General features: G+C 34.8%; 1 protein-coding gene across 8 annotated transcripts in view; it reads right to left on the bottom strand.

Annotated features, from left to right (window-relative positions):
* PDE4D (phosphodiesterase 4D) overlaps nt 1–25,626 on the bottom strand; it is a 1,171,348-nt gene that overhangs the window by 350,025 nt on the left and 795,697 nt on the right. The window contains exon 1 of one of the 8 annotated variants that reach the window (XM_039870228.1): nt 2,574–2,713. The exons of the other annotated variants lie outside the window; for them this stretch is intronic. Within the exon in view, the coding sequence (XP_039726162.1) occupies nt 2,574–2,698 (125 nt within the window). The 5' untranslated portion in view covers nt 2,699–2,713. Of the gene's footprint in view, nt 1–2,573; nt 2,714–25,626 lie in introns of those variants that run through there. 8 annotated transcript variants of the gene reach the window in all.

The following is a 25,626-nucleotide window of genomic DNA, read 5'->3' on the forward strand; positions in this document are numbered from 1 at the left end:
CTATAGAGAAATAAGGAAGAGAAATTCTACTGATCCAGAAGCACCAAAGACTCTGTACGGTGGCACCCAGGGAAGTGATACACAGGGCTATGCCAAGACGGGTAGCATGCACTTTCTAATCAGTTACTTATTAAACAAATGTTTATTTTCTGATCTGTCCTGGGCACTCGAGATAGAACAAAAAACGACACAAACCATACACTCAAAAATCCCACAGCCTAATTAGGTGAGGAGGGGATGAAAGAGCTAGATTAAATCGAATTGTTCAATCATTATGTATTAAAATAGAAATATCAAACTTGTATAAAATTAAAAGAAAATTATTTTTTGGAAGAATAAATATAGAACCCTAGAGTTTGTGGAGGCTACAAAAAAATTAAAAGAAAAATATTTACAAATCACAAATGTAGGAATTTTTTAGGATCACAGATGGTAGGCCTGTCATTCCTTTTCAACACTTAGATTTAGTAGTGTTAACTGTTTTGTTAATGTCTTCTTTGCTGCTCTTGAAATAAAAATTGAGAACTATTAAATGACCATGTGGTCACACTTCTAATATAGCTAATTTTCAGTCTGGAAATTATTTCCCTGTGTTCCAAGACAACATGCTGTTCTTTCAGTAAGTCATTATTTTATAAGGATACATTTGAATTTAAATTGAGCTATATTTTGCATATGATTAGAATTTTCTATTTTACTCTCCTCATTTAGTGAAAAGTCAGAATGTTTATCTCACCTTAATCTTATGCTTCATTGGATATGTTAAAACCAACATATAGCTCCTCTTCTTTAGATGTCTTTTTTATCTTTCCCTCTATCCCTTCCTCTTTCCTTCCCTCCTCGCTCCATTCCTTCTTTCCTTTCTCTTTCTAACCCCATGTCCCTCCTTCCCTCCCTTTTTTTTTCAGCAGTTAGAAAAACAATGTTCTTTCTAACAAAAAGTACATCCTTGACTACAGGAAAATAATCTTAAACATGCTATTTCAGACAATGCTTAGATGAGTCTCAACAAGCTTCCTGAAAACTTAACCATTTAATTTGGAGTAGATTTTAGTAAATCTAGGATGATGACCCACCACCATTCCAGGTGTATTGTTTCCTCAGCAGACTAAAAAGAAGTTCAAATAAAGATTTTTAAAGTTACAACTTTCAAAAATGAGTTACAGAATAAGAAGATATTTTCTATGATTTGGATCATCCTTCATTCATTCATCCTTCCACTCTAATCCCTTTTTTCATTACATGTTTATTGTTGCATTTATAATTCCATGGAATTAAAGATCTAGATATAATGATTACACATCTTTTACAAATAAGGCAATTTATCGATTTACTTGCTGTATTATACTAAAAGTTGGACCTGATATTTTTACAAATTCCAAGGTCTGTGCTAAAAAACACCGATTATTGCCAAGTACTTTGCAAGAATATTTGTTTGCAAAATACATTGTGATGCTCAATGTAAAAACTAATGGTAAGTAAGTTTGAAATTGTCTGGGTATAATAGAGTATGCAAAGAGCCCATAGTATATGCATAGACACATCAACTTAGATAAACATTTAATTCCACTGACTCATATAGAAACTTGATTACTTTTAAGCAGAAAAAAAATAAGGCAACATGAATAGGGACAGAGCATTTACACGTAAATTTGGCTATTTGTACGGGTTTCTAGTATCACACCACTAATTACAGAAGGGAGAGAAATGACTGTCAGCAACTGAGCTATGTTGGGTATCTCAGGACACATTTTCCTGAATGCACCTTAAAATAGTTGTTAGTTGCTGCTAGCCTATTGTAGAGATGGAGAGAAAAGCCTTGATACTTGGGATAAAAATAAAAATATTTCCTCACACAAAAAAAACCTTAAAAGCACACTTCCAATAAATAATAATAATAATAATAATAATAATAATAATAATTTTTACTGTTGAAAACTTAGTGCATACCCTCTTATTTTGAAAACACTGAGCTCAACTTTGAAATTCCTAATTATACAACAAGAGTTGGCTATTCAATGTGTGTGTGGGTGTGACTGTGTGTGGACTGTGAGTTAGCAGAATTCTGGAACACTGATCTAGAAATGACATCTTCTTTACAGGAAAAAAATCTAATCTTATTCTAGCCTCTATAGTGACCACATGAAAATTAATGCTTTTTTTGAATTTTAATATATTTATTAAATATTGGCAATAAAGAATATTACATATAAATTCTAAAATACTGGGTATCTGGTATGAAGAACCATCAATAAATATATCCATTATTTGACCAAATCCTCTTTCAAAATTTATCACGGATAATTCTGATGGTAATACAAGCATTAACAATCACTCACATTTTAAAAATCTACGGACCCTGAAACTGGATTAGCTTTTGCTAAATAGCTAAACTAAGAATATTTTCCAGTTTTCCCCTTTGGTTAATGTTTTTCTAACTATCTAGTATGCTTAATTTTAAAACTAACCTCTCACCCTGACCCTCCCAGCCCATCAGACCTCCAAAGGAGTTATCAAAGGGTAACAAAACACATTTTCACTGACAAACAACTATAAGAAAGGAAATCAGTTACCGTCTCCTCTGTGGCTTAATGTCAATTGGCGTGTTGATTGCATAAGGTGATCCATGAACATAAGCACTTCGGAATCTAGCCACCTTCCCCAGTGTTAGGTAGTCACAACTAGTTGGCAAACTCATTTTATCCAAAAGGCAGGAAGTTAAAACAAATCTTAGTAGTCAGACCAGCATTCCTGGGAACGCTGGAAAGAACGAGTCTGATAATGGATTTCAGACATATGCTGTTCACTGGTCGCCCGGTGCTGCTTTTCTTTGAAAGTAAACACGTGTTTCTCTGAGGCTACATGTGTTACCTTGTTTTCTGTTCATAGATACAGGAAGCTTGTTTCTTATTTCTAAACAGAGTTGTGCTCTGACCAACTGTGCTGGCCAGATGAAGTAGAAATTCTGTAGCTCCACAAAAACCTATTTCCACTCAAACTGAATCACCGAGTAGGCAGCAAGGTTTAATCCATTTTTGTCTAATGGCTAAAAGAACATCAACCTAATGTAACAGTGGCTGGGAAATCAGAGCTATTTACCTATACACCAAGCATGGATCTGGTAGGGAGAAAATAATCAATTATTTGGTATATTTTCAAAAGGAGAAAATTGTTTGCTAAAAGATACTTGGAAAATGAGTTGGTCACATAGAAATGTTGATGGATGGTTTTCCAATTTTCTGGTAAAAAAATGTAGGTTCTCATTCATAAATTACTGTTCATAATAGAACTGAACTTAGCCTCTCAGGAACATTAAAAATGTAAGCAAAGACCTTTGTACATAATAACCTTTTGACTTTGATATTGATTTTTTTTTTCCCTATTAGAAACATTCTCTCAGAAATACAACCTCTATCTGTCTGTTGGATGAAGACCTGTGGAAACAATTAATAGGAAATTCTTACTAATTGTTTGTAAACCAATTTTTTATAACAGTGAAAGACAAATTGGAGAAATTATAAATGATATCAAATAATTCTACCTTAGGCAACAGCATTTCAGAGAAAAGTTACAGCTTTAATTAGCCCATAGTTTTTACTAACTCTCATCTCATTTCCTAGCGTTATAGTAGCAAAACCACTGAGGCCTTGTGTGTAGCCTAATGACAGGATAAGTTCAGAGTTCAAATTTTTATATTTAGAAAATGATTTTTACCCAGGAATAAAGAATTTAAGAGTCACAGGAATTTAAGAGTACATTATTTGAATAAACATAATCTATTTATTTAAGAGTCCTGGGACCTGAGCAAAGATGAAGTGGCTGAGGGAAAGCTATATTTTATTCGGTAGTGGCCAAATTTAGATACTGTTTGAGTTTAAATAACAGACATCATTTAAATTCAGATTTTTTTTAAGTTTGAAAGGGAACATAATTTTTCATTTGACAGTAAGCATTTCTATTCAATGATTTTTAAATATATTTTTTATTATAAAATGATACATGTTCAATTTTAAAATGTCAATTGGCACAGAGGTATATAAATGAAAAATGCTATTGTCTTTTCCTTTCTATTAATCCCACCCTTTTTCTTTATGCTAATTCTACCAATGTATATATAATGATATACATATATGCATACATAATATTTACACACACAAACACAGACATATATTTAAGCCTTCTCCTTCCTTTTTGTGTGAAGTGGGTTTATACTATACATAATCCTCTATAAAAATTTTTGTACTTAAAAGATATCATGGACAATTTTGTATTTAATGCATAGAGATCTAGTATGTTCTTTTTAATGGTTACATAAGATTCCATAGAATGGATGTACCATTATTAACTCAACCTATCATTTATCGATGGGCATATAATTTTGGACTTCTATAAACAATATTACATTTGTGGAGATAGTCTTACTTATCGGTGCTTTTATTTCTGAAACTGGGTATCTCAATCATAAAATGTGTGCAGTTTTACCTTTAATAGGCTATGACAGTCACAGTCCTATAAGTCATGTAGGAAGATGCCCATTTCCCCATATCCTTGACAACACTATTGACATTCAAGTCCTTTTCTTTATAGCATAAAATTAATGCAGTCAGGTCTTCAAAACACCCAGTGATTGCATATAGTTTCTTGCTAAAATAAAACTGTGATTAAGGTGTCTGCAAAGGTAAGGACAATCTGCCTGAATTGAAATATACTAGTCAGAAGTCTGGAATCTCATCAAAATGAGAGAACACCCAACCTAAGTATAGCCAGCAAAGACTCTTTTGCTTAATTTGCATAACTAAGAGTAGAAAAAATATGAAGGGAGTCCCTGCTATGTTTTCACTTTCAGTATATTTTTCTTAATTTGAGGAAACATCACATAATTTTATAATATGGAGGTGATGTTAATGATTACCAACTAACAGTGATGTATGGCTGTGTTTGTTTGTTTAGTTTTTTAATTTAAGCTTTTTAATTTAAGTTTGTTTTGTTTTTTAATTTAATTTTATAATATGGAGGTGATGTTAATGATTACCAACTAACTGTGATGTATGGCTTTGTTTGTTTCGTTTTTTAATTTAAGTGGCCTATTGGACCTACTCCCCCATCTCAGAGTCTTAAGAACAAATGCACAGTATTTTTATCTGTAAGATAACTTAGGAGTCTTCATCCTGTATTAGAGGACAAGAGCTGCTTCACATAAGAATTCTCTAAAAGGGGGAAAAAAAGGAAAGTCCTGAAGGGTAAAACATAAACCTCTGTGCGAGGGAAATTTGTGTCCTCTGATGGGTAAATTCCTTGGTTTTCTTAGAAGGGACATGTTTACTTCTACCTGGCAATGATTCACCATGAGCCTGTCAGGGTCTCCTGGGGATTACTTGTACTTAAATTGGGATAAGAAGGGATTTCTCCCAAATCCAACCTGCCAAGAATGTAGAATCTGTGAGAAGACTGGCCAGTTAGCAAGGAGCGGCCTCTGAGGAAAAATCCAATCATCCTGTCTTGCACAATTCCCCTTCTCTGAGGCTGGGAAGAGGTAGTTGGGGACTTTAAATTCAGGAAAATAAAAACACACCTGAAAGCTTAATTTCACCTACAGGTTAGAACCATGGTCTCTAGCAGGTTTACAGCAAAATAGGGCTGAAATTTTATTAAGGAATGACCAGGCTTATCCACTTATGTTTTGCTTGCTTTTACATACTAGGATTTCTGTGACATAGGAGAATAGAGTCTAGCATAAATCTTACTCATCACCCCATAATTCTAAACTCACAAGAACATTAAAATAAGGGCAGGGATCACGTTAGAGTATCAAGGACACCATTTTCTTTAGTTTGATAAAGTTTGTGATTCTGGTAATGTCCTTAACAATAATTAAAAACAATTAGTAGCAAGCAACAATTTCTTCTAATAATTCCAATATTTATTAAAGAAGAATCTTTAATAAATAATCTTTAATACCCAGGCATGAGTTTGGCAATCTGCAAAGCTAGAAGAATTCTTTCAGGACAAGAAGATATCATCTATTCATGACTATATCAGAGCACAAGAATCAAGTGAATCATTTCCCCTTGTTTATGGCAGACCTTTGTTCTCTGCCATGCTCAGACTGCAGAACAAAGCTGCTGGGATTCAAATCCTCCTTTGCTCTCCAGGCTTTTCTCACTTCTGACCTACACACTTCCTGATGAACACATCGATTCCAGTGGCTTCAAATGTCCATATGTGATAAAAACAAACAAACAAACAAATAAAAAAAACAAAAACTTATATCTGTTTCCAGAGTCCAACCTTTCTGCTATTATTATCAACTGCTCATGAGAAAATTCCATTTAGAAGTCTCATGGTTACTTGATTCCAGTATTTATAGTTACTCATATCAATTCTTTTTTCCCTACCTCCAAAACATGTTTCTGTGATTGCTGGTGCTGTTACCCTTCGGTCAACCATTTTACCATCACTTCTAATCAAGCCACAAATCATAGAAACATAAATAATATTAAATAATATATTAATAATAATTATTAGTCATAATAGTATTAATAGATAATAGCCCTTTTAATCTTCATAAAATTGTATGAGTTGGGGACTATTGTCATACATATTTTGCAGATGAGAAAAACAAGGCATAAAGGGACTGAGATGCACTGAGTGCTAAGTAGTGGAGTCATAGTTAGAGGAACCAGCTACTCTGCCTCCAATGACCAGACTCTATTACACCTCTCTACAGATTATACTTTCCTTAATATTGCTCTTGCTCTCTTTTCTATCTACCTTTGTTTTAACATTTTGCTTAGAGTTAATACTCCTAGTCCTTTTTTTAAGTTCCAAAGCTTAGCACAGAGATTCCCTATGGTTTTGCTCTGACTTCCTCTCCTGTATCTGCCTCGAGAAATTCTGGCAATGTTCTGTCAAAGCCTGCTCTTTCACACCACGGGGCCTTCAAAGATAATAAGCCCTCTGACCGGAACACTTCTCTCCCTTCTCTGACTGGCTAACTCCTTTCAGGTGTCACTTCCTCCAAAATAAACAAACAAACAAACAAAAACAAACAAACAAAAAACCCCACAACATTGTTTCATAGCTGCTCATACATTTATGACTCTTCTCCAAGGCACTATATTCTCTTGAAGGTAGTTATTCTTCCTTATTCGACTTTGCATACCTAGCACCTAGAACAATGATTGCTTGTTACATAAGGTAGCTTAAATTATAATGTACTGGATCTTCCAGAGATCTGCTTAACTCCCTCATTGTCAGCTATTCCTCCAGAATAATAACAAAAATATTAACTATTGAAATACATTGGAAGTAGTTTTGTTTAACACAGGGACAGGAAAGTAGACTTCATCCCAGTATCACTTAATAGGGACAGGAAATTCTGTTGGTTTCAGTTTTCATACTCAACAAAATCATATGACTACTGATAATATTAACAATCCTATTATATGTCCAGAAAGTTTAGGCTACATTAAAGTAGCAATAAAATTAACTGAATAAAATAATGCTCATTCATTGAAGTGTCAGGTAGGCCTACACAAACCATCTCTCCAAGCTTTTTATAAACAATATTAAATGGAGTGACATTTTGCTTTAGAATGTATGAAAATGGAACCAAATAAGTTTAATATATATGGTGAGCTTCGACAACATGACTTCTTCAACAGATGTCCTATACTACTTCCCACACTTTCATCCTTTAAAAGCACAGTCTACTTGCCAAGATATAAACTATTGCCAACATTCGGAATTTTAAACAGTGGGACCCAGTGGAAAGCTTATTTCTAAATAACCAAATGTCTTATATTATTATAAAATCTGAAGATTAAAAATAATCATGCTATAAGTTCTTACTGTCAACTAGCTAGCCAAGCAAAGAGGAGGTGTCTTTGGCAAAAACTGTTCTATATTTGACTGCTAGATGATTTTTTATAACACTGTCAATTCATTTTTCTACTTCAGCCAGTTAGCCAACCAGCCAGCATGAGTCAAATATCTACCATGTATACATACAAAAAGTAGATGGTATAACTCTTATCTAGAAAAAAGTCATAAAATTCATTTGATGTTCAATTCATACAATATGATAGGACTCACCTCAAATGACCACACTATGAGAAGAAAATTGGTGCATCATCAGCAATCCTTGAAACCTTATTGTTGGCTAACATCACTTCGACCTATCATTTACTTCCTTATATTATTTAAGTTATCTCTCAAGCATTTTGTAAATCACAAGGTGGACAGATCCATAGCTTATTCATCTTTGAATTCTCCACAGTGTTTATTCGTACATTGCTTCACATAGTAGTTGCTCAGCAAATATTTGTTAAAAAAAAAACAAAGACTTGCATCCATATTTTTTCTACATTAACTTTTTAAACTAGAGCTTCATATGCTTTGGTTTGCTTGAAGAGTATACAGCTATTTTCCTGGTATAATTATTAAATAGTGCCTTCTTCTACTCTTCAGAGTATCATTAGATTTTAAATCATCTGGTTATCATTTGGCTCTGGAGCTGCACACTTTCAAGACTGGCTTGGCCACTAGACTGAAAGCAGCTCAAAGGCAAAAGATTGAGTCTTGCTCGTAATTAGTTCTCCAAATCTATCTCTGTACCCCACTTCTTCTAGAGTCTGCATCAATGACCCAAGAAACAATATCATAAGAAAACTCACAATAGATTTAATAAGATTGAATAAATGCATAGAGGAAATAAAATGTAAAGGAGTGATCTGTATAGAGATGGATTAAGTAGGTAAATACTGACCTGGAAATTCTTGTACATTTAGATGATACAAAAGTTATCCCCCTGTATTCAGATCCATATAACAGTGAAATATCATTGCCATTGTCAAATACCTCTAGGTCCCTGGGTTCATTCAGCAAAATTCAGGAGTTCTTTGTAATTGAGGGAGAGATTAAGAATGAGGATGTTGGTTTTGAAGCAAAATGGCTTTAGTTCATAACTCTGCATTACCAAAATGGGTTAGGCAACCCTGGAAGAGATATGACACCTTTCTAGGATCAGTTCCAGAACCCTTAAGCTTTATTCATTTATTTAACAAATATTTATCAAGTTACTATTCTAGGTGTTGGGAATCCAAGAGCAAACAAAATTGCCTTCATGGAACTGACATTCTAGTAGAGATAGGTAGATGGATATATAAGAAAGTAAAATATGAGAAGTGATAGCGGTATGGAGAAAAATGTAGCAGGGAAGGAACACAATTAATTCAGGGATGGGGATGAGGAGGAAGATCGCCTCACTGCCATGGAACCCTTGTGGGTAGGGTCTGGGGTGTGTAAGATGACTGAGGGGCTGGTCCTCCTGTGGTGAATGATCCAAAGGGGATAAAAGGAAAAGGAAATTATAGAGAGGTGAGGAGGCAGGTGCAGGCTGGCAGTGCTTGGTACAGTATTTGTTGAATGAATAAATGAGTGAATTAATGAATGCCTTCAACAGATATTAGCTGCAATCCTGAGAGATTACAAATCCATCACCCAAGAAAAATATCCAATGAAGCTAACATGACCTAGAATGTAACCATTAAGATTCTACAAATCCTTAAACTGAAACATTCCTCTTAATTGATAGAAGAGATACATATTCATTCTGTCATTATTCATTGTTTTTTTTTGATGGCCTATTGTTACATTGGTCACTAGATAATCAATTATAAGCAACTATGATTTAGCACCTGCTTAGAATTTTTCTGTTAAATTTGATGAATTAGTTCCAAATCCAGGTAACATAGACCATAAAGGCAATTATAGAAACCATAAAGTGGCAACAAATTAAGAGTAAATCAGTTACAGGTAATATAGGATCTTATTAACTACCTTAATTATTTAGCAACAGAAGCTGTTGCTAAAATTTTAAACAGGCTTACCTTCTCTTTACTTATTCCCCTCAGGAAAATAAATTCATGGATTAGTCACTACCAATAACAATTATAGCTAACACCTCCTGAGCAATTAATTGATGTCATCAAGCCCTATGCTAAGAACTTTTCACGTAATAAATTTCCATAATTGAAAAATTTATTTAAAGTAATTGAAAATGTAGTCTTCTCTCAATGCATGAACACTCTTCAGGGAGAAGCAAGTATCTGATTCTCCTCAAGTCCCTCCTGGTACAAGAAACACCCTGCTTCATGGGGCAGCATGCTCATTTTTGAGCAGGTTCAAATATTGTAGAGTTCTTTGTACCAAACTAAATTTCACCTTTCTACAAGTACTATCTCTTGATCCTAGATCTGGAGTCATTCAAAACAAGATTGATTCTTTAGTAGTAGTAGTAGTAGTAGTAGTAGTAGTAGTAGTAGTAGTAGTACGACAGCCCGGTGCTTACCTAAAGAGAGCTTTCACACTTCCCTTTTCCAGGTCATACATTCTCATTTCTTTTGATTGTTCCTAATATGTCATGATTTTCAGGTGCTTCATCATCCTGGCAACATGCTTCTGGAGTTATGCCTGTTTGTTGAATTCTCTTAAAGTGTAGTATCTGAAGTTAAACTGATACTCCAGATGAGATATAACTATTGCAAGGCAGAGAGAAAAACAATCATCCCCATTTGTTTGTTCATTATAAATCTATGAATGAGGCTTATGACAATTCTCCTTATACTTTTAATCCATGTAACATCTTCCTTAGGATTCTACAGTCCAATTTAGATTACTTGTGAACTTGAAATTGCAGTAATATAAATAACTGATGATCCTGACTTTGCATGCAATTGTATTTACTATCACTTTCTAGTCTATTTTTCTGTTTATTTGATTAGATGAATAACCTTCCATTTAGGCAAGCATTCATTCTTTATTAGTATTCTTCATCTATATTGAGCAACTAGTAACAAATATATTTAACTGCATTTCCATCCAGCTCACATTTCCATTATATCTATAATTATACCACAGTAACTTTTTCAAATACCACGCCAAAATAAAAATATACTATATCTGCAGCATTTTCCTGATTTACCAGATTAAGTGATAATGAGAGAACGACTAACTTTGCGTGATGGCACATGTACATGATAATAGGCTTTAGAACTAGACATTTTTATTAATGATACTAAACACTTTATAAAAGAGAAGTAAAAAACTGATAGGCAGCATCTTTGAAGACCATTGAGATATTAAATTGACTTTGTAAATGAAAAAAAATTTCGTTGACACCTAGGTAGTATAACTTGTGAGGAACATCAAATAGCAAACACAAATGGGGAATGAAATGTGGTTTGCTAACATCAAGTATACATAACAGTTAATTTAGTGACAAATCAGCAAGTTAACAGCTTAATACAGAAGCGAGAAGGTCAAGTGGAATGACAGAAAGGATTGCAACATCAGGGTCTTTGAGCTTATTATACCTTTACAGACACCTTGATCGAATAAGGACCTCACTCAGTTTTAAGAGTGACACTCAGAGCACGTTTGTAGAATGTATTATGACTGAGAATGATGTTTAAATAAATTGGTATCATTTTGCCTAAAAATGAGAGACAGATGATTTATAGTACAGGTTTATTAAGCACTGGGCATTGGGAAGGCTTTCCAATGTCCCCAAGGACCCCTCCATTCACACCCTACGCCATAGAAGTTCACATAGGAAAAGCCCAGGCTAAGAATAGATAGTTTATATGCTTGAAATATGTGTGGGTAAAAAGACCTCATTGACCTACATTATTTTAAATATGTGTTCCCAGAAGCAATAACTTTTTATTATTATTTTTTTTACCTTTTCTCCTATTTTACAGCATTAAAGTCAATTTGCTAATTATTTATTTTGCTCTTAGAAAGGCCCAGCAGAGTGGAAAACTTTGAAAGACACAAAAGAAGAATCTGATGGCCCCTGTCAACACGAAGCTTACAAATTTTTTGAGAAAAAGATGAACACATGAATAAATTTTCAATCAGTATGAGATAATACAAAGTGCGTAGCTCCAACTCGAATTGTAAGAGCTCAGGGCAAACAATATCAATATCTACTCTGAAGTAAACTCATTCAGTTTAGACAGAGACTGTTGCTCTACCTCATTCCAGACAGACAACAGAATCCCCCAAAAAAGCTGATTGCGGTTACTAAAATATGAATATGACAATCTGATCATTTCTTTTATGACCTTACACAAAGAAATAGATAAAGACAGCAACTATTAAGTCTAAATACTTGACATAATGTTACCTTCAAAGATGACATCTGCTTGCATTTTATTTTTTTATTTCCATAAAAGAAATGACAGAATTCCTGAACTGCATGTTCCATTTAGGAAAAAGCATGTACTTAGTTGTTCTCCTTTCCCATCCGGGAAAATCAATATGTGTAATTACACAGAAAAAGAAAAGGCTAGGTCATCTGAATTACCAATGTCATTGCTCTTATAAATGATAGAGTGCAGTATCTAGAATTTATTTAACATGTGATTATTTTGCTATCATGGACAATGTTAATCCCCAAGAGAACAGATGGTACAGGCATATTTTAAATTATTCAATGAAGTGTGCTTTTCAAACCACAAATGTGCATTAGCAGAGTGGATACATTTGGCATTTAACCCTTGCTTATGTTTTTGCCCTCATATGTTCTAAGAGATAACCCTAATCAATGAGAAGTATCCCTTTCTTTCTCTTGATCTTTTGGATAGTAGGGTGACAGAAAATACGTAATGGGGAAGAAAATCACAGAATTTAGCCTGGAGATGCTAAAAACAAACAAAACAGAGAGGGGGAGGGAGAGAGAGAAGAGAAAATATACAACTTTTCTTGGATGGTGCCGCAGAGTAACGCTGAAGAAGAAATCCTAGCAAGTCTCTAATAACTAAACTAGGTGAGATAGAGTAAGAAAGTACTTAATCCCACACTCTAGTTTCTTTTCTTTGACATCTTCTTCATATGGAACATATCCTAATTTTAGCAAGTGGCCTGAATCATGCTTAAAGGTTCATAATAGCCAGGGTATTCTGTCTTTTTGTTTGGGGCCATTTATCTTTAGAGCACAGTGAGAAAAATAGGAGAAACCTTTCGGAGTTTTTCTACAGATGTCAGAAGAAAACCCAGGGCTTGACTACAGACCTTTGGCATTGCTCGTAGCTGCAGACAAATTGCAGTAAAATATTTACTCTTCTACATAAAGGAAACAAAGGAAAACACTATGGAACAAAAGAGGTAGAGGATGGTATGGGTGAACTGGTTGTCCTTGGACCGACCACACATGGCTAGCAAGCCTGAGTTTGGCCAAAAATACTGTTATTTTTTCTCCCCTTTTGAACTAGTATTTAAAACAAACATGAAATGCCACATAAAAGTTGATTTTTGAACTTCTTTTGAAAATTTACAAGTCTAACTCTCCTCCCCGCCCCCAGCTTCCTACATGGTAAATTGAAACTGGAGCAGAGTATCAGCGATCTCCTTTAGATGCGGCAGATAGTTTTTAGTTTGATGCAATCCCAACCTAGTTATGTAACTCACATTTCTTCCTGGCTTCTATAAGCATTGGACTTGAAGACATTTCAGGTTGAGTTGGAAAAGAAGTAAACCTGCTATCATCTGGTCAAATTCAAATCAAAACACAGCTATAGCAAGTCCTGGCCTTCCCACCACAACTTGCCATTTCCAGGAACCGTTTTCAGCTGTTTACAAAGCACTTGTTACAAAGCTTCACAGTACCTCTAGGATTAGCTCATTTGTATGTATCAGCAACTCTCTATTATATCATGAAAAGATGTTTTTATTTACCAATACAGATCTGAATTTAAACCAAGATCAATAAATACAGTCAATTTTTGTGAAGAAATAATCACGCAACAGCACATTTATTTTTCATGTACTCAATAAATATATATTGAATTTATGCCAGGAAATCCTTTCTCAGTGGGATTGACATATATTACTGATCTGATTTATAGTGACATGTCTGAAGTGTCTGATAATTCAGTTCCAAATATTTATATTCCATTCAATTGGCCTCATGCAGACTAAAATGCTTGAATATATAGATCCTTGCTTGTTGAATGAATAAATGAATGAATGCTATTCGGGCTAAGGCCATGTTTATCATAACCCACTGGGAATCATCATTACAGGCCATTTTCTTTGTGAAAACAGCTTCTTGATTTCATAGTCACTTCCCACTTGGCTCCAAATAGCATTAGCTAACTGGATTATCTACCTCATCAGACTTAATGTCAAAGGACTTTTAACAGCTTCATAGAATCAGATCTACCTTTAGCAGATGGAGATTTGTCATCATCAAATTAAAAAAAAAAAATGTGTGTGTAGCACAGGATCTGCATGGAAGTCCAAAAGGAGAATCCCTACAACATGTGAATAATGGCAACATCCCTAGAAGTGGGTAGTTTGGCACAGGCATCATTTAGAAAGACTCAGTCTCCATTCGACCAGTATACTTTCTAGGTGCTGCAGCCAATCTTTTTGTTTTAAAAATAGTAAAGTAAAACCAGTGTAATTTCCAGAGTCAATGTCAGATGTTAATGTTGCATTTAGACTTTTTGGTGTGGCAGATTTTAATTAATTGAGTAAGCAATTAATATAATATCACATCAGAAAACATGAAAATTAGTTATTGCTTTAAACATTCTTTAGTGACTTGCATCGTCTGTGCAGGTGGATTAGAAAATTGTTTCTTGGGGGAATCTAATAAGTGTCAGACTTGTCAGGATGGGCATTACAATGGCAGCTTGTTATCCTCATTCTCTACTGCTCTGACATAGTTCAGACTTGACAGTGACCAAGTTTCAGGATGCATGACTGTTGTGTTTAGGATGTAAAATTCAAAGAGAATTTTGCCTTCATTCAACAAGACTACAATAGAATCTATCCGCTTCTCTTTTCCTGGATTGCCTCTCCACACGTTCCTAGCCAGTTTTCAAGATTCCATTGAGATTTCCACTCCTTTCGCAAGACTGCTTGTTTGAATGGAGTGAGGTGTGAAGGTGGAGATGGCAAAGCAAACGCTCCCTCATTTATCTATGTATTCATTGATAGTTAATAAATGCTTATTAGGATTTCTGCCAACCACACACTAGGGATTCATAGATGAATATCACATTGCTCCTGCTCTCAAAGGCCCATAGTCCAGTAAAGAAGAGAGACAAGTAAACCAAACACAACAGAGTGTTTTAAGTGCTATAGGAAAGATGGATGGGTTTGTAAACATAACTTAAAAGGGTAGTAAATTTGTCCGAATGAGGAAGTAACATTAGGGATCACTTTAGGGCCAGTACACAGAATATGTGTTAAAAGTTTTAAGTTGCTTTTATGATTAACTTGGGGGAATGTGATAGATTGCGTTAGTGTAAAATATTTCATAGCTTTCTGAAGCCATTCCTGTGCATGGGTTATACATCCTATCCCATCGATGTCCAGCTTGGCCATGCAACTTTAGCCAATGGCATGTGAGTGGAAGAGACTAGTGGCATTGCTGAGCAGAAACTTAAAAGCCATTATGTATCCCTGCCATCTTCACATTTCTTCTGCCTTCAAAGGATGAGCTGTTCCTTAATGAAGAGTGTAAGAAACGGAGCAACATCCACCAGCTAATAGCAAGAAATAAAACTGGTTGTAGCCACTGAAATATCAGGTGCTTTGTCATCTTAGCATAACAAGTAAATTGACTGAAACAAAGAATAAGTTCTCATTATACAAGGCAGGCTGACAAAGGGAGTTTGAGTTGGTGAAATACATGTAAATATATATAAATATAAATATATAAATATATATATATATATGGTATATATGGCATTTTGTAAAAAATAGTACCTTCTCTAACTTTTCATGATGCTTTTAATAAACTCTAAAAAGAGCCTCTGGCTGATATTTCAGGTGAGAATCTCCAAACCAGCCTCAGCACTCCCTCAGCCACCTTGAAGAGAAAGTGTTTCTATTTACCTTCTCTGTGCTCTGGGCTGTTTTCCCAAGTGCCTCAGGCTTCTCATTGGTAAGTAGTACTTGGGGAGTTCAGGTTGAGTTGGGAATAAAGGGTATAATTCTCAGTATTATTATAACGATAATCCACAAAAATTTACAACTGAAGTAATTGCAGCCACGATTCAAGAACAATCTTTGCCATGATGATTCTCAAATGTGTTTGTTTCTGTGCAAACACAGAGAGCAAAGGGAGGGATGTCGTAGTTTGGGAACAAAAAATTTTAAACTGAAAAAAAAAATCCTTTCTCCAGGTGAGTCTGTTAAAACTTACATGCTGTCTTCTGACACAAATTCCAGGTTGAGAGGGCCTGCTTTGCAGGAAAGGTGAGATTACCAATCACATGTTTTTGATGCTGTAAAAGATACGAATGCTAATACCATTTGCAGTCACATGTTCAAGCATGACTGGCTTTAATGTGCCTTACCCAAAATTGTGCCACTTTGCTCAACACCTCCCTGGCCGACCTGAGATAGCCCTGCTTTGCACCTGTTTCTGGGTTTGCTCCATTTTTTTTTTCTGTGAAATTATTAATAGTCCCCCTTTTATTCCTGGACAGTGAATTATCTGGCCACTCCAAATCTAGGCCTATTAACCAAAAATAGTTTAGGCCCAGAAAAGTTTGTGCCAGAAATTTTCTACAATGCTCTCTCATACTGGGCTTATGTAGTTTTCTTTCCATGTCTACCTCTTCAAAAGTGCTAAAAAAAAAAAAGCTTTAAAATATCATACCCAACAAAATCTTGAATTCACTGTACAGAAGTTATATTTATTTAACCTTGGAGACTTTATATTAATTATTCATATTGAACTCCCTTATCTTACCTCCATTTTCTTACCTTGTCACAAATTCCTTGCAAGAATAGAGACATATATCAAATGACTGGAATTTGGGATTCAAAGAAACAAGTGTTTTTTTTTTTAAGTACTTTAAAAATATTTATATTCTTAACTTGGTTAAACTGTACAGGCTTTTCCAGTCTCACATCTCTTATTGGGGAATGGTAGTATGTGTAAAAAACTACAGAAAAGGCCACCTGCTTCATGGTTCACTCCCCTCTATGAAACGGAGGAAACTCCATAGAATGACTTTATTTTCTTGAATTATTTCAATTTATATGGTACTATTTGCAGGACTACTTGCTTTTTAAAAGCAAAGAGTTGGACTAGCACCTGACATTTCAGTTACCCAAGAACACACATATGTTCACCAAATGGTAGTTGACTGATGGAATTCAGTTTCTATGTAATGTTTGCCATTTGGCAGTTATTTTCCCAGCATTTTGGTTATGTGTGCCATACTGACATCCACAGCAACACAATCTCTAGTTTATTTTAAGATGAAATGCTAAGCCAAAAGCTCTATACTGACTATGCAAATGATCTCCTAGTGCCAACTGATTAGCATTTTTAAGGCAAAGAATTTGGAAGAGATGGTATATTACACTTGGTGTGAAAGAAAATTATATATTACCTAAGATTTTTGTGGCACCACCGTCTTTCTCTGCCCATAAACTATGTAAAATTTGAAGAATGTATTAAGATTTTTTAAAATCTTAAGTCATATCAAGAAATTAACAACTTGATTTACCTATCAAGTTAACAAAAGGAACAACATTTTAGCACAGAGTACATTATTTCTATCTAGTGGTCAAAAGGGTGACTGAGTGCATAGAAAGGTTTAGCAGCATAACGAATGAAATGTAAAAAGGTGAGGCTGCAAATATCTTAACTATAGCCCAAACACATTAGATACATTTTCAAATTCTAACAACTATTAATCAGCTCTCCTCTTTTCCCTAAAGACTACAGAAAATGTCCTTTCTTTCTTCTCAAATATGACTCCCCACTTCCCACACACAGTAGATAATTTTCCTCTTTAAGATAAAATAATGATCACCAAAATGGAAAGTTCTCCATGCTCAGCCATGAAATTAACAAATTTATCTACATCCACATTGAGGATTTCCACTTTTTCTCAGGTTTGCACCTCAAGCAAACCCTTCCACCCTTGTTTTGGATCTCAGTCTCTCTTACATCCTCAGTAACACAGCTTCATCCATTACCCCCTCACTATTTTCTTCCTCTTTACCAAATCATTTTCATAAGAATTCAAATGAAATCAGTATTTCCCGATATCAAATAAATGCCCCCACCAGCTCAATTCCTACTTCTTTGTTCAGCTACTTTCATACATCCTCCTCATTCTGAGCCAAATTTCTTGAAATAATTTTCTTTATATCCATTATCTTGCTGTTCCCTTCAAACTTACACTTCATCTTGCCTCAATCTGGTTTTTTGGTCCCACCACTATGGAAACTTCTCTCACTTTGTCATCAATGTATCTACATTTTACTTAATCCAGTAAACATTATCCAAATAGCTGGCAATTCTCTCCTTCCTGAAACACTTCTATCTCTTGGCTTCATGACACCTACATTTCTTGGTTTTCTACCTATCTCTCTGTTAAAGTCTTCATTCCTTTTTTTTTCAGTCTCTTCTTCACGCTCTTCTTCAAATGTTGGCATTTCTTAGAGCCAAGACAAGACTTTCTTGTTCTAATCTTGCCTATACTCTGGCTGATCTCATTGACTCAAATATCCTCCAATAACCTCTATATTGGATGGACAGCTCCCAATCGATTCTTTAGTTCCGATCTGCCTCCTGAGCAACGGATGCATATAACATACCTGATTCCTGGACAGGTCCATCTGTAGATAATCCACACATACTCTAAGTTCAACCATGGAATGCTTCCTCCTCTTTGCTGTGAATAGCACCTCATCTATTTACCCATTTGCCCTATTTTGAATCTTGGAAACAATCCTTCCTCAACCTTACCTTGTACAGCCTATCAATTACCAAGATATGCAGACTCTGTCTCTTACCTCTACTTCTCAAATGTATTCACTTTTTCTTTGTTGCCATGCTATCATTCTGCTCCACCCCATCATCACCATCTGCATCACTCCTAAATGGTTCTTTGCTTCCTTTTCCAACAATTTTATACTGTAGCCACTGACATTAGAAAATACAAACACCCATATCATTCCACTACAATGTCTTTCAATTGGCTTGCATTCAAAATCTTTTAAGCTTAAATGCCTTCTAATAGTCTTTACTTCCTCCCTCTCTTATATATCATACTCTAGTTAGCCACATTTTTAGTTCCTCATTTTCTCTCCCCTTACCACATGATCTACAGTATGTTACCCTTCTCCATTAATAAATTCCTATTCATACTTGAGGTTTTGACCTAAATTTTACTTTCTCAGGTTCATTGACTACTTCTAATGTAGGGTCTTCCTGTATTGCTTTGATCAAGGAAGGCTTTATCAAAAGTTATCCAACTAAGAAAAGAGAAATACTCTACATATTTCAAAAGCAGTGAATTTAATAGACATAATTCATAACACAGGTGATAGAAGTGGTGATGCCAAATAGGGACCGTGAGGCAATCCAGAGATTAGGAACAACAGAAAGCCACCACCACCCCTGGTCTGGAGGAACAAAAGGAGAGCTGATGCCTCCCAGGCTTGGAGTCACCAGGCTGAGACTGGAGTCCCGGGAGAGATACAGACACTATCTGAGATGCTGCCTCAGGCAGAGAGGGAAACACCCTGGTTTCTCTTTCTCCAAACGGTAGTGTCTCCAACATATCAAATTTATCTAACAACCAAAAAAACACGGTACCCAAGCCTGGGTACCATAGCCTTCAGGAGTTAGCCTCCTGAAGAGAATAAAGAGGCCAAAGGCCAGAACAAAGGCCAGAACAAAAACATCTATCACATTTAATATTATTACTTACTAAAATGTTTCTTCTACTACAAACAGCAAGGTCTATGAGGACAAGGACTATAGTTTATCTGGTTTATCATGTTTCCCTTTTTCTAGCAAAGTAAATGAGTAATACTCAAGAGGCATTCAGTAGAAATTGGCTGAATGAGTAAATGAATGCAATACTACTGTTTACATTTTCAGATGGAGAGAATGAGGCCAAGAGGGGCAAAGTAACTGCCTGGGGTCCCACAGCTACTAGGAGCTAAAACTTTGATTTCAGTCTGGTCTGTCTGAGTGCATACTCTTGTTACCACACTGTAATGACTTTGTGAGCTTATTATTATCATTATTGTTGTTGTTGTTATTATTTTGCTTTCTATGACAGGTTCTCATAATACACTGATAAAACATGCAGCCATTCACTGGTGGTTGTGATTCATATTGCTTCTTTCATTCTTTTACTTACTCTTTTATCCACTCAATAAACATATGTTGAGCATCTAATAAGCTTGGTTAAACTGGAAACTTCTGTGTGGAAAGAAACTATTAAATGTGCTTTGTCATTGTATTAACATAGCTTAAGATAATGCCTTGTACTTAATAAGCATAATAGTTCTTCAATAGGTATATTTGGTGAATAGGTTATTGTATAAGTAAATTTTAAACAACACTTAGCTGCTTAAGATTTAGAAAGACAGCTCTTGACATTAAGAAACTCATGGCAAACTTCACTGGAAAGGGTCTATGAATTAATGAATAGACTCTGAAAGACATTGAACTTGAGAGAGGATATAACATTGAGACAGCATAGGCACTATAACTCAAACTCTGCTTTGCAAGTTTTTGGGATCTTATGGCTGGGTTCCCTACCCATTCCATGTTTCCTGAATTACTTTCCTATATATATGTGTGTGTGTGTGTGTGTGTATGTGTGTGTGTGTGTGTGTGTGTGGGTGTGTGTGTGTGTGTGTGTATGAAAATAACTACATATTGATGAATGAACAATTTTAAACCATTACCAAAGTTTATGTCAGGGAGGCCCTGAGAGACAGATGGGTTGACTCTAAACACAAAGAAATACAAATCTATTTGATAAAGACAAAGATCAGATTTAAACAATATTCTCTTTTGCTGTTTTTACAACCCCCAAAATAATTGGTTGAGATTTTCCACTTTATTGGTTTTTATTTTTTCACTGTGTAGATACAGTCTTATAAGTTTTAAAATAATAGTCAATTTAATTAAAAATAATTTTATAAAAATTTAAAAGAGTTATAATGAAAATCAACTATAGTGCCTTGTGATTGAACCTAAGGCATCTCATTTCCTGACTGGGAAAATAAGACTGAAAGTTTCCCATGGAACTAAAGAATAGGAATTAGCTCTAAAAGAAATGTAATAGCAGTGAAATAGGGGACCAATAATTATCTCCGGGGAAGGGGAGAACTATCAAATCAGTACCTTGTTAATCTCTAACTGTTTTTAAAGATTGTAAATTCTTAATCTCTCACCTGCCAAAACAAAATGACTTGCATAAAAGGGATGCAGAAAGTTCAACTGACATAGTTCTGTCTGTTTTAATACTGTAAATCTGCCATGAAATCTGATTTCTTTCCCTTACATAAAACTTCTCATTGATATTGCAGTGTCCTTCGCCAAACTTATATTTTAATGGTAATGTAAAAAGACAATATGTATGATACAAAGAAATGGTAAATTAGAATAATTAACTCTAAAATTTGTTAAAATAGCTACATTTATCTTAATATAAATAATTTCATGTTCATTTTCTTTCATGATTGAATTTGTAATGAATAAATAGTCAATACTTAATTTGTCCTTTTAGAATAAAAACTGTTCTCCAATGACCCTCTTAGCTGGACTCTCTTACTTTAGTTTCACTGTTATCAAAGCAGAAAGATCACTTACTTCATCTCAGTAACTTGAGGGGAAAATTGTGTTAAAGTTTAAACGATGGTATTTCAAAAGATCTGGTTAATTTTTAAAAGTATTTATTTGGAGAGATGGGGTATCTTTCTGATAGGTAAAATATTCTTACGCAGGTAAGATAGAGGTGAGTGCCTGTTTTTCCTTTTCTTTTTTTTTTATTTTTCTGTCTTGATAGTTCCAGTTACATTTATCCATTCATTCAGGCTTCAAATTCAGTGATTCTCAACTCAGGCTGCAACATGACTTGATCCCTACCTTGACAATATAATACAATCAAAATCTCTCAGGTGGGGCCAGTATCAGTATTTTTAACATTTCCCAAATGAAATAAATGTATCGCTAAGGTCGTAATCTAACAGGAATTTGAAACAGCTTGGTTGGTCAGACGATCCTATAATACTGAAATCAAATCAAAGGTAGGTATGAAGTTCTAGTAGTCTAAAAAATCTAACTAACTTCATGACCCTAATTAGGTACCCACTTAATGTATTCAATCTATTCCACTCTTTTAGCTATAAAAAAAAGAGTTGACTCAGTCCTGTGTAGTTTTTAGCTAAATATAGATCTCTGCAATCTGATGAAGCCAGGAACATGCTCTCTAGAATACTGCACATTTGTACAAAATTTTACATAGAATATCGGGGTTCACAGACCATGTGAAGCCAGCCATTTATTCCTCTAAGTCACGAAGCTAAGAACAACAATAAGTGACATACAATCAGGTAAGCTTCAAATCAACATGAGAAGCTTTCTAACCATTAGAGATGCTCTATAATGCAATATTTAATGAGGAAATTAAATGAGGAAAATTATAATCACGTGGAAGTAATATAGAAAAGTTTAGAAAATAAACATAAGTGAAAAAAATACAGAGCAAAATTATATATACACTTTAAATGAGTATGTTACATAGATATCAATTGGAAAGAAATGTAAATATAGAAAATTCATACAAAAATGAACATTTTATTGTGAAATTCTTTTAATAAAATTATAATAGATAAGTAGTATGCTAATTAAAAAATAATTTTTATTATCTTGCTCTTTGTGGAAGACATGGCAGCATTAAAGAACACTGAATTACTTGGAAGAACGTGCTGCAGAAACTGACCGTGTTAGAAAATTAAACAGGAGTTACCAAACCAGAAAGTGATGCTGAGATGTCAGTTTTGTTACCCTTAAAGCCTATGCAGGAATAATGATTTAACCAGAACATCACCATGGGTGGTACTATACAAAAATGACCTTGATAGCTCATACTGGGTTATGTGGATAATGAACTAACTGTTGGCAGCTTCCCCCAATTCTCCCTTCTCTTATCTAGAGAGGCTTCACCCACACTCAGCTTCCCAAGAGACCAGTGGCTACATTTTCCTGGACAAAGGGACATGCAACTTCCCTAAAGTATTTGGGGCTGGGTGGCTGGCTTTCCAAGACAACTCCTCTAAAGAGCTGGAGTCTAAACCTAGACAGTTCAGCAGCCGAGAGAGTTGTCGCTCCCCTCACTGACAAGGTTCCTCTCTACAGTTGCCCTAAAAAAGGGGTCAGCAAGAAGAATGATACAGGGACAGGGGACCATAGCCTTCTTTCTTAGTACCACCACTTACCTGATAAATCACTCAAAGCCTCTTCTTTAACCCATACTGCCTGCTGTTGTGGCACATGAGCTCTGCCAGGACATGTGGCCACCATGATGGAACCTCAAGCTGGAATGGGGAGAACGTTAGCTTTCTCAGGCAAAGCCAGTCACGAATTGACCCTACCTTTATGGACTACTTTCAGATATCTAGGGCTTCTCCTGGGGAGTATACTGCTTTGTTCTATTTACACTTCATAAACAGAGCAATGTGTATGAATACAGATAAATAACTAAGAAATTTTATGTAAAAAAAAGTTTGAAAGCATGTAGTAAAATTCCATTTCAGTAAAAAACATATATATTTACATGTACCAAAAAAATCCCCACCTAAGTACTCATACAAAAACTCTTAATTACCTAAGGGGAGGGGAGAGAAATGGAAAATATAAATTTTTATCTAAGTTTTACATTCCTGCAGTGTTTGAATTTTTTATAAAAAGATTATAATATTTATATAATCAAGAAAATAGAAAAGAAATACTAAAAAAGTAAAACTTAGGTTTTTTTTTTTAAGACCAAATTTTAAAACTTAGTTTCCTAAAGGATAATATAAAATAATTTGGTAATTAAGAAATTACCCTCTAGAATTTAGTCTAGATCATTTTGACTGCCACCTAGGCCACAATATTTTGGCCCTTTTTCCTGCATTCAGTTCAGCTCAGAAAAATGAATGGTGATAAAAATCTAATCAATTTACAGACTGAACTTTATGTTTTTTCCACTGGTTTGGTCATATGCCTGATGTTTTTTGCTCAGTCATAATGTCTTAATTGGTTTATTTGTGTAGGCCTTAACTAATCATTGCCTCAGAGAAAACTAGGTTTTTTCCTAAGGATTGTTCTTTAGATCCTTAATTTATTTTTCCTAATATGCCATCTTGTGAATTAGACAGCTTTTTCTGGAATCTGATTATTTCTTTCATAGGCTTTCAGTAGAACCTTTCACTCATGATGCTATCAGGTCTCTATTTCTTGGCCATTTTAAGAATTTTTAATGAAAAATATATTGGGTATTTGTGATTGAATGCAAAAATTATGTTATTTTGTTAAGAAAGATACTGTCCTATGTGATTGGTATTTGCAAGCTCTCGTTCTTAAGAGGTTAGCTATGCTACGATGGTCTGGTTAGGTACTAGAGGTAAATGACATAGGAGCATTCATAAAATTGTTTAGAATGAGCAAATTAACATATCAGTTAAAACAATTATTTAATAGTCAATTGTTCTTTTTCTAAAGTTAAAATATAAACACTTCAGAGAAGAGCAAGTAGAACAATTAACCTAAATTACCTCTATATCTCTTTCCCAAATTATTTTAGTCTTAGTTATTATATCACCTGCTTAATTGTGTCATTTGACAGAGCAATTTACTTGGATTCTACAATTTACCCTGGTAAGATTAGCTAGTGCCTCTAGATGTACCAAGATATCCCAGGAGTGTCTTAGTTCAGGCTACCAGGAAGGCAGTCTCTGGGGGGACAGCATTAGCCAAATGATGTGCATATTGGTCCTCTTACTTCTTAAGTAGCATCCCCAGAACATTTTAGCAGTTCTGATCATCTTGGGGTTTTGCAACAATCAAATGAGTACAATTCCAAATTACCTCATCATCATTTTTTTCACATACATGATAGTCAGTCTTTGTTCAACAGATGAATTTTTCTTCACAATTAAACATATACCACCACCAAGACTTTTCTTGCCCATGAATGGAATTCACTTGCATATGTTTGACTTACTTAGGTCAACATCTCGCTTGAAATCTAGAGGTCTCAGTTGAAATGATAGAATAGAGATGCATTCACACCACATTGAAACATGAGCTTTTTGTGAAAACACATGTACCGTGCAGGAGTCATTACAATTCCCTACATTTCTGATATGAATCTTTACCGATTATGGTAAGCCATTGTTTCAGAGGGTTAACATATAAAGCTTTAAGAAAAAATGGAAAATGAGGTTAAATTTGCATATACAGCATCTCCAAGTAAGGTTTCTTACCAGTGAAACAAAGCAAATGTTTCTCATTAAATTTGTGACTGGTGCCAACCTGATTTACAGGATGTATCATGGATCAAAAAGAGTGGCTATCCTCTCATTGAACCACATATTCAATAAGTTTTCTACTAAAGTCAGGTGGCCAAGGGTTCATCTCTGATAACAAAGGTTCTCTAAGGGAATTATGACAATTATTCTATTGTTTGAATTTTCCATTACTAGACCACGCAACTGCTTAGTGAAATTAGCAGAGAGATTTTGCCAGAATTTTTTTTCCTTTTAATTAGGTCAAATTAGCAGCTGTAATTGGAA

The sequence above is a fragment of the Pteropus medius genome, unplaced genomic scaffold (genome assembly GCF_902729225.1).
Source record: "Pteropus medius unplaced genomic scaffold, Ma_sr-lr_union100, whole genome shotgun sequence".
Taxonomy (NCBI): domain Eukaryota; kingdom Metazoa; phylum Chordata; class Mammalia; order Chiroptera; family Pteropodidae; genus Pteropus; species Pteropus medius.